Source organism: Oryctolagus cuniculus, chromosome 12 (assembly GCF_051225735.1).
Source record: "Oryctolagus cuniculus isolate XC-2025 breed Fujian yellow rabbit chromosome 12, ASM5122573v1, whole genome shotgun sequence".
In the NCBI taxonomy this organism is placed as follows: Eukaryota; Metazoa; Chordata; class Mammalia; order Lagomorpha; family Leporidae; genus Oryctolagus; species Oryctolagus cuniculus.
This window is the reverse complement of record NC_142878.1, coordinates 117,723,577-117,733,571: the sequence shown is the minus strand read 5'-3', so window position 1 is coordinate 117,733,571 and position 9,995 is coordinate 117,723,577. Positions and strand designations below refer to the sequence as shown.

The 9,995-nt window shown below is 42.6% G+C and overlaps 1 protein-coding gene across 5 annotated transcripts in view; it reads right to left on the bottom strand.

Moving 5' to 3' along the window:
* LOC127486861 (uncharacterized) overlaps positions 1 to 9,995 on the bottom strand; it is a 63,386-nt gene that overhangs the window by 11,102 nt on the left and 42,289 nt on the right. For 4 of the 5 annotated variants that reach the window (XM_089309595.1, XM_089309594.1, XM_070054821.2 and 1 more), the window contains 2 exons: positions 1,771 to 1,897; positions 1,434 to 1,526 (listed from right to left, as the gene is read on the bottom strand). In XM_089309595.1, coding sequence (XP_089165721.1) covers positions 1,434 to 1,526; positions 1,771 to 1,894 — 217 coding nt within the window. In that variant the 5' untranslated portion in view covers positions 1,895 to 1,897. Of the gene's footprint in view, positions 1 to 1,433; positions 1,527 to 1,770; positions 1,898 to 8,412; positions 9,031 to 9,995 lie in introns of those variants that run through there. The other variant, XM_070054818.2, reaches the window with a different exon arrangement.

The following is a 9,995-nucleotide window of genomic DNA, read 5'->3' as shown; positions in this document are numbered from 1 at the left end:
ACTTGAACTGGCACCCATATGCAATGCTAGTGTTGCAGGCTGGAGCTTTAACACACTGCATCATAGTATCATTCCTAGCTTCATAATTTCTGATGTCACAGCACAGAGGCTTACTCATGACCATCTTTTATTTTTAAAGATTTATTTGAAATTCAGAGTTACACAGAGAGGAGAGGCAAAGAGAGAGTAAGGTCTTGATCCAATGGTTCACTCCCCAATTGGCCACAACGGCCAGAACTGTGCTGATCTGAAGGCAGGAGCCAAGAACTTCTTCTGGGTCTCCCTCGGGTGCAGGGGTCCAAGGACTTGGAACATCTTCTACTGCTTTCCCAGGCCATAGCTGAGAGCTGGATCAGAAGTGGAACAACTGGTGCCCATATGGGATGCTGGTGCTTCAGGCTAGGGTGTTAATTCACTATGCCACAGCACCAGAAACATGATCATCTTTTAGCATTTACTTATTTACTTACTGAGAAAGCAGTAGAAGATGGCCCAAGTCCTTGGACCCCTGTATCCATGTGGGAGACCTGGAAGAAGCTCCTGGCTCCTAGCTTCAGATCAGTACAGCTCCAGCCATGGCAGCCAATTGGGAAGTGAACCAGTGGATGGAAGATGGGAAGACCTCTCTCTCTTTCTCTCTCTGCCTCTCCTCCTTCTCGTGCTCTGACTTTCAAATAAATAAATCTTAAAAAAAAAAAAAACAGAAACAGGCCAGCGTGGCAGCTCAATAGGCTAATCCTCTGTCTGTGGCACCAGCACATCAGGTTCTAGTCCTGGTCATGGTGCCGGATTTTGTCCAGGTTGCCCCTCTTCCAGGCCAGCTCTCTGCTGTGGCCCAGGAGTGCAGTGGAGGATGGCCCAGGTCCTTGGGCCCTACACCTGCATGGCAGACCAGGAGAAGCACCTGGCTCCTGGCTTTGGATCAGTGCGGTGTGCCAGCCACAGCACACCGGCCATGGTGGCCATTGGAGGGTGAACCAATGGCAAAAGGAAGACCTTTCTCTCTGTCTCTCTCTCTCACTGTCCACTCTGCCTGTCAAAAAAAAAAAAAAAAAAAAAAAACCAGAAAAATTGATCTTAAAAAAATAAGTTTCTGTATGTTGCCTAATTAACAAGCATAGAAGGAACTAATAAGTGCATGAAGGAAAAGGTATGAAAGTATAGAGAAGGACAAGGTAGAATTTGGGGAATGTATCAAACCTAAATAAAAGCCTTAGTAACATCAGAAAATGACTGGATTTTTTTTTTAATCAAAGAACATCTTCACTAAGAACAAAAGTTAGAAAGATATTGGTATCTCTAAATGCCTGTGTCTGATGCACAAAACCAGCTGTCATCAGGAGTAAGGCTTGAGAAAAATTCATGGAAAGAACACCAGTCAACACCTGCACACTTTCTGCCTTGGCCTCCCTGTATCTTATGTGCAGACTGACCTGGAAGGCTCTCATTCAAGCATTCGTCCACCATCCATGGCTCTGCTCCTTGCTCCAACTTGAAGATTAAGTCAGGTTTGGTAATGCAGTGCCCTATTAATGGAAACAAAGTAAGACTTTGTGAAATCACTATCTTGGGTTATTTGAAGGACTACAGCTTGGTTCAGGAGCTATGCAACAAATGTTCCAATTTGAATCTTTTGTTAGATGGTAGATGTTCAGATTATTCATGGACTCAAATTCTAATCCTGCCCAATATTAAACATTATAAACTGTTCCCTTATTTATCAAATAGCAAGAAAATGTTATCACTGGGCATGTGAAGGGTGTCACTCACCCAAGGAGAACAGGCTGCTGTAGGTCTCCAGCATCACATCTCTGTACAGAATTTTCTGAGCATTGTTCATTTTCTGCCATTCCTCCCACGTAAAGTACACAGCCAGGTCTTCAAATGCTGTCATCACCTATAATATTACACTTCCAGTCAACATGTTAACTCCATCACAAAATAAACACTGACCGTTGTGTATGGTTATGAAGGAAAAAAGGAAGGATATGGTGTCACATTAGACTTGTTGAGTGTTTAGAAAGCCACACAGAGCATTCAACAGAGTCAAACCCATTATCTACTGGCTGTGAGAAATGCCCAAGCTAGAGGGAAACAGGAGGTTCAAATCACAAAGGCCACATCTGTCAAGGGGAATTGCACAGCAGGCTAGAAGAGGGGCAATACTGACTCTTGAATGGGCAATGTTAAGGAGAAGTATGTAGAAGCATCGAGAAAAAAAGGCAAGAAACCATCAGTGAAATTACGATGGGAATGAACAGAAAACAATTTCCAGGAAAACACCATGCATATCATTTCCAATATGTCAGAGAAAAAATATATTAAAAGACAGGGCAGACATTTAGCTTAGTGTTGTTTATGATGCCACCTCAGAGTGTCTATGATTTCCAATGCCAGCTCTAGTTTCTAGCTCCCAGATAATGCAAACCTGGGGAAGCAATGGTGATGTCACCAATGAAGGAGGCCTAGATTCCATTCCTCAATCCTGGCTTCAGTCCTACCCCACCTATTTGGTATGGTTATCTAGGAAGTGAATTAATGTGTCAAAGCTCTCTCTCAGTCCATCAACTTTTTTCTCTATCAAGCTAATAAATATTTTTAAGTAAGAAAATACAGGTAAGACAAAGAATACAAATTAGCTTTTGCCCTTGTCTATGATTATTCTACTGATAAACAATTGAAATAACATTATACCGGCTGGCGCCGCAGCTCAATAGGCTAATCCTCCACCTAGTGGTGTGGCACACCGGGTTCTAGTCCCGGTTGGGGCACCGGATTCTGTCCTGGTTGCCCCTCTTCCAGGCCAGCTCTCTGCTATGGCCCGGGAGTGCAGTGGAGGATGGCCCAAGTGCTTGGGCCCTGCACCCCCTGGGAGACCAAGAGAAGCACCTGGCTCCTGGCTTCAGATCAGCACGGTGCACCAGTCGCAGCGCGCCAGCCGTGGCAGCCATTGGAGGGTGAACCAATGGCAAAAAAAAAAAAAAAAAAAAAAAGGAAAACCTTTCTCTCTGTCTCTCTCACTGTCCACTCTGCCTGTAAAAAAATAAAGGAAGAAAGAAATAAAGAAATAACATTATATCTAATTAAAGTGAAAGCAATGGAAATACTTGCCCAAAACATTCAAATGATAAACATTTGAAATAACATTATACATAATTAAAGTGAAAGCAATAGAATTATTTGCCCAAAAAGAGAACCTGGGAATGTCTGCAGTACAATCTGCATTTGTGACTCACTGAGAAAAATGCTTAGAGATTTATTTCAGAACCTGCAATAGTCACCAGAATGGTGATCCAGCAGGCTAAGCCTCCACCATCAATGCTGGCATCCCATGTAAACAGAGGACTTGAGTCCTTGCTGCTCCACTTCCAATCTAGTTCCCTGCTAATCTGATTGAAAGAGCAGTGAAAATGGCTTGAGTATTTGGATCCTTCCACCAGTGTGGGAGACCCATGGAGTCCCAGGCTCCTGGCTTTGGCCTGGCCCAGTCCCAGCCATTGTGGGCATTTGGGGAATGAAACAGTAGATAGAAGATATCTCCTTTTGTCTCCCTGTCTCTCCCAATCTCTGCAAGTCCACCTTTCAAATAAATAAATAAATATTTATTTATTTGAAAGTCAGAGTTACACAGAGAGAGGAGAGGCAGAGAGAGAGAGGTCTTCCATCTGCGGGTTCAGTCCCCAATTGGCTGCAATGGCTGGAACTGCACCAATCTGAAGCCAGGAACCAGGAGCTTCTTCTGGGTCTCCCACATGGGTTCAGGGGCCCAAGGACCTGCCATCTTCCACTGCTTTCCCAGGCCATAGTAGAGAGCTGGAGCAGAAGTGGAGCAGCTGGGTCTCAAACTGGTGCCCATATGGAATGTCAATGCTTTAGACCAGGGCATTAACCCACTGAGCCACAGAGCTGACCCCATATTTTCCATTTTAATTAACTAGTATACTGGGACTGGCACTGTGGCATAGCAGGTAAAGCCACTGCCTTCAGTGCTGGCATCCCATATTGGTGCCAGTTCAAGTCCCAGTGGCTTCACTTCCAATCCAGCTCTCTGCTATGGCCTGGGAATTCAGTAGAAGATGGCCTAAGTCCTTGGGCCCCTGAACCCATGTGGGAGACCCAGAAGAAGCTCTTCACTTCTAGCTTTAGATTAGTGTAACTCCGGCCATTGTGGCCAACTGGGGAGTGAACCAGCAGATGGAAGACTCTCTCTCTCCCTCTGCCTCTCTGAAACTCTTTCAAATAAATAAAAATATCTAAAAAAATAAATAAATAAACTAGCATTAAACACCTAAAATGAGTACTGACAAGCTGGGGAATAATTAAAAAAAAAAAAACACTTACAGGTGATATATTAATTTTCTTTCCTCTTAGAAAGATGTGGAGGACCCAGAATCATACCTGGGAGAGAAGGTGAATGGCAGGAGTTCAAAGAAAACTCTGGAGGCCAACGCTGTGGCATAATGGGTAAAGCTGCTGCCTGCAGTGCCAACATTCCATATGGGTTCTGGTTCGAGTCCTGCCTGCTCAACTTACAATCTAGCTTTCTGCTATGTCCTGAGAAAGCAGTGAAACATGGTCCAAGTCCTTGGGCCACTGCACCTGCATGGGAGACCCAGAAGCTCTTGGGTCTTGGCTTTGGATCGGCTGAGCTCCAGCCTTTGCAGTAATTTGGAGGGTGAGCCAGCAGATAGAAGACTTTCTCTCTCTGCAACTCTTTCAATAAATAAATGAAATCTTAAAAAAAAAAAAAAAAACACCCTCTGGTTTCCTTCTGCACTGAACAGTGCGAAAAAAAGGATACAATAGAATGAATAAAGAATAATAAATACATTAACCAAGAAAACATCAGCTTCACTGTGGAGGAATAAACCTGTAAAAATAGAAATACATAGGAAAATGCACCCACCTATATTAAGTGGCAGAGATTAAACAGAAGTTATCATTGGTTTAACGAAAGCATTATCTACGAATTTTGTAAAATAATAATGTAAAAGTAAAAAGAAATGTTGAGTGTTCAAATGAATGAGGTTATCAGAGGTAAACATTATGTTGTTATTAAAGTTTATACTAAAGAAAGTTAACAAATGCACATAATGTATATTTAATGCAGTGCACTTTACCAGTAATGATTCCAAGTAGCACCTTTCCCTGAATTCATCCCTTCACAAAACCCTGGATTGGGGCTGGCACTTTGGCCTAGTGGGTAAAACTGCCACCTGCAGACTGGCATCCCATATAGGCACTGGTTTGATTCCCAGCTGCTCCACTCTGATCCAGCTGTCTGCTATGGCCTGGGAAAGCAGTAGAAGATGGCCTAAGTCCTCGGGCCCCTGTACCCATGTGGGAAACCCAGAAGAAGCTCCTGGATCCTGGCTTTGGATTGGCACAGCTCTGGCCATTGCAGCCAACTGGGGAGTGAACCAGCAGATGGAAGAGCTCTCTCTCTCTCTCTCTGCCTCTCCCTCTCTCTGTGTGTGTAACTCTTTCAAATAAATAAATAAATCTTTTAAAAAAAAAAGACCCTGAATTTCACCATTTCACTTGATTTACCCAATGAGATACCAGTAAATGTGATAGAAAGAGACAATTTGTTAAAATATTTATTTGTATGAAAGAGTTACATAGAGAAGGAGAGGCAGAGAAGAGAGAAAGGGGGACGGAGAGAGGGAGGGAGGGAGGGAGGGAGGGAGAGAAGGAGGAGAAAGAGAGGTCTTTGAACTGCAGGTTCACTCTCCAGATGGCTGCAATGGCTGGAGCTGTGTAGATCCAAAGATATGAACCAGGAGCTTCTTTCAGGTCTCCCACAAGGGAGCAGGGGCCAAAGGACTTGGGCCATCTTCTACTGTTTTCCCAGGCTGTAGCAAAGAGCTGGATCAGAAGTGGAGCAGCCGAGTCACAAACTGACACCCATATGGGATGCTGGCACAACAGGTGGTGTCACAGAACCAGCCCCAGAAATAGACAATTTGTAAAGTATTTCCCGTCTCAGATTTCTTTTTCTGACAGTTATCTTCTGAAAAACCCTGGGGCCTGCCTGTTGAAGAGATAGTATGTAGGCTGGCGCTGTGGCTCACTAGGCTAATCCTCTGCCCACGGCACTGGTACTCCAGGTGCTAGTCCCAGTTTGGGTGCCGGTTCTGACCCAGTTGCTCCTATTCCAGTCTATCTCTCGGCTGTGGCCTGGGAAGGCAGTGGAGGATTGCCCAAGTTCTGGGGCCCTGCACCCACATGGGAGATCAGGAGGAAGTGCCTGTCTCCTAGCTTTGGATCAGCACAACATGCTGGCCATAGTGGCCATTTGGGGGGTGAACCAATGGAAGGAAAACATTTGTCTCTGTCTCTCTCTCTCACTAACTCTGCCTGTCAAAAAAAGAAAAAAAGAGATAATATGTAGCCAAGATTCACCACAAACCCCAGACACTTAAGTGAAGCCTCAATCAGTTCCCCAAATGGCTAAACTCTCATTTCTGCTCCTGGACTGATCATAGGAACTGCCCAGCTGAGTACAGCCCATAACACAGAGTCAGAACTGCAAATCAAATGGCTATTTGTTAAGCCATTGTGTTTTCTGATTTGTCCTACATCAAATGCTGATATATATCAGTAAGTATGGAAGAAAGTTGAATTACATGCAAACTACAATGCATACAACTTCAAAATTTCATTTAGCAGTTCCTATAAAGCAGGGCCAGCATTGTAAACAAGTAAACCTGCTGTCTGCAATACAAGCATCCCATATGAGCACTGGTTCATGTTCTGGCTGTTCTGCTTTTGACCCAGCTTCCTGCTGATGGCCTGAGAAAAGCAATGGAAGATGATCCAAATACTTGGGCAAATGCTACCAATGTGGGAGACCCAGATGAAGATCTTAGTTCCTGGCCTCATTCTTTCCTGGCCCTGCTCAAGGCAGCCATCTGTGATGTGAACAAGCAGAAGGAAGATCTCTCTGGGTCTCTCCTCTATATACAATATTTTCAAATAATTTTTTTAAAAAACTTAGAAAAAAACTCCTATAAACAAAATCTTTGCCTATCAATTAGACCTTAGAAAAGCTGCTGATACTAAAAAAAAAAAAAAAAAAAAAAAAAGAGTCCCGGGATTCATAAAAATAAATTATCTGGAGACCATAAGGTTGTTCTTCACATTTCGGCTTATATATACTCATTGTGTTCTTTTGGTTTATATTTTAAGAAGCTTATTATCATATGAAATCTAATTTAATATAATTTTACTATCTCAGAAGGCAGGATAAAGGTTCACAGTAATTTTCTGTAGCTGCATGTATACTGCATATTGTTCAAGAAGAAATTACTGAAATGGGAAAATTTTTATGATATGCTTTTTGTTTTTTTTAAAGATGTATTTATTTATGTGAAAGTCAAACTTATGCAGAGAGAGAGAGAAAGAGAGAGAGAGAGAGAGAGAGGGAGATATCTTCCATCTGATGGCTCACTCTGCAAATGGCTGCAATGGCCAGAGCAGCACCAACCAAAGCCAGGACCCAGGAGCTTCTTCCTGATCTCCCACAGGGGTGCAGGGACCCAAGGACTTGAGCCATCTTCTACTGCTTTCCCAGGCCATAGCAGAGAGCTGGATCAGAAGTGGAGCAGCTGAGTCTTGAACCCATGCCAATATGAGATGTGGGCACTTCAGGCCAGGGCATTAACCCACTGTGCCACAGCACCAGCCTCATGATATGTTTTTTGAAGTCATACACTCAAAACATAGCATTAGTAGCAAAAGGGAAGACATGCTCATGAAAGTTTTCTAAAGCAGTACTATTTGAACTGGTGACAATTTCTGAAATGGATCTGAAAAATAAATGTTTTTTAATTAAGTGTGGCAAGATAGAGAACATTAGACAGAAGTTAAGGTGCTGGGTATTTACAAATCATGTGAAACTACACAAAGCACTTTTCTCCTGAAATACAATTTGTTTCATCTTTTTTACAGAGATCCTGGCAAAACTTCCTTGAGCTACCAGGAAGGACTATTAGAATACAGGGGGCAGGAGTCCTCCAAGATGGTGGAATAGGGACACTGATAGTCCAGGAAAAAATACTTTAATAAAAGTGGAGATACTATAGTTTCAGGGAAGTTAGGGGAAAAAACTGCAGAAGAAACTCTTCCAGAACTAGTGGGACATGGTGGACCTACGTGGAGGGCATGGGTGCCCATGGCTCGGGACCCCAGCTGCCTAGTCTACACACCAGCACTGGAAAGGGAGGTGAGGCAAAACCTCAGTAGCCCAAGACATTTGCAGGAAAGTCACAGGAAGAGCCTAGAGGGAATGAGGCTTGAAACCCTGTGGGGGAAAGTCTACCAGGCTAACTAAAAGAGAGAAATAAAATAAAATAAAATAGAATAAAATAAAAGGGACCAGTATGGACATGATTCTCTGTCTCCACTCACCTTACAAAGGTGAGCAAGACAAAGAGCAGGCACCATTTTGGACATACGTAAAAGCTGTGCTGACTCTGGTGGGGAGAAATAAAAGGAGGTTAGGACCTAGTGAATGTGTGGGAGCTTATGAACTGTGACTGTGAAAAAAAAAAAAAACTGAGGGTGTGTGAGAGAACTCATGGAGTTTCTGAGATGTGAGTACTCTTGGGAGACGCCGAAAACTTGGTAACCTTGGCAACCCGGGGGAAGACTGCAGGGGAATCTGAGCTTACACTGAGGACTGAACAGATCCTTTGTGTGGTCCTTGGGACAGAGCAGATGAATATTATACCCACAGGGGCCAGAGCTCAGACATTGACTGCCTTCAATTCCACTCAGCCGTGTGGAATTACTTCCCTTCTTAATAAAAAAAAAAAAAAAGAGAGAGAGAGAGAATGAGAGAGAAAGAGAAAAAATTTAATATGCCTCACCTGGGTATGTCACCCTTAACCCTGAAGAATCAGAGCTCTCTGGCCACACCCATCACAAGCCTCTAAGGATCCATCAAAAGCAGACAGTCCACTTAATCAAGTCATAGTATAACAAGAAAAACCACAACAGCGAAAAAAAAAAAAAAAAAAAAAAAAAAAGAAGCAACCAAAGAATATCTCCATAATGCCAAGCAACAAATGCAGAAACTGAGGAAACCAGAACAAGGAAGACATTATGATGCCCCAAAATGAACAAGACACCCCAAGTCAAGATTGTAAAGGTGATGAGATAGAAGAAATGCAATAGACGGATTTCCAAAAATATATGATAAGAACACTTAGAAGTTCTCAAAAACAAATTCTTGAACTACAGAAATCCTTACTGGACAGGGTAGAAAATCTCTCTCATGAAAATGAAATCTTAAGGAAAAATCAAAATGAAATGAAGCAATTAGTAGAACATGAAATTGAGATAGTGAAGAGAAATCAAACTGAAATGAAGAATTCAATAGATCAAATGAAAAATGCATTAGAGAGCCTTAAAAACAGAATCTGTGAAGCAGAAGAGAGAATATCGGACTTAGAATACAGAGAACAGGAAAGCATACAGTGAAACCAAAGAAAAGAAGAGGAAATTAGAAATCTAAAAAATATTGTGGGGAATCCTCAGAATACTATTAAAAAACACATCATTCAGGTTCTAGGAGTTCCTGAAGGCATGGAGATAGAGAAAGGCCTTTTTAGTGAGATACTAGCAGAAAACTTCCTGGGTTTGGAGAAGGACAGAAACATCCTAGTACAGGAAGCTCATAGAACCCCTAATAAACATGACCAAAAGAGATTCTCGACTTGACACGTTGTAATCAAACTCACTACAGTGAAACATAAACAAAAGATTCTAAAGTGTGCAAGAGAGAAATGTCAGATTACTCTCAGAGGATCTCCAATTAGACTCACAGCAGCCTTCTCATCAGAAACCCTACAGGATAGGAGGGAATGGCGAGATATAGCCCAGGTACTAAGAAAAAATGCCAGCCCAGAATATTATCTCCTGCAAAGCTCTCATTTGTGAATGAAGGTGAAATAAAGACCTTTCATAGCAAACAGACATTGGAAGAATTT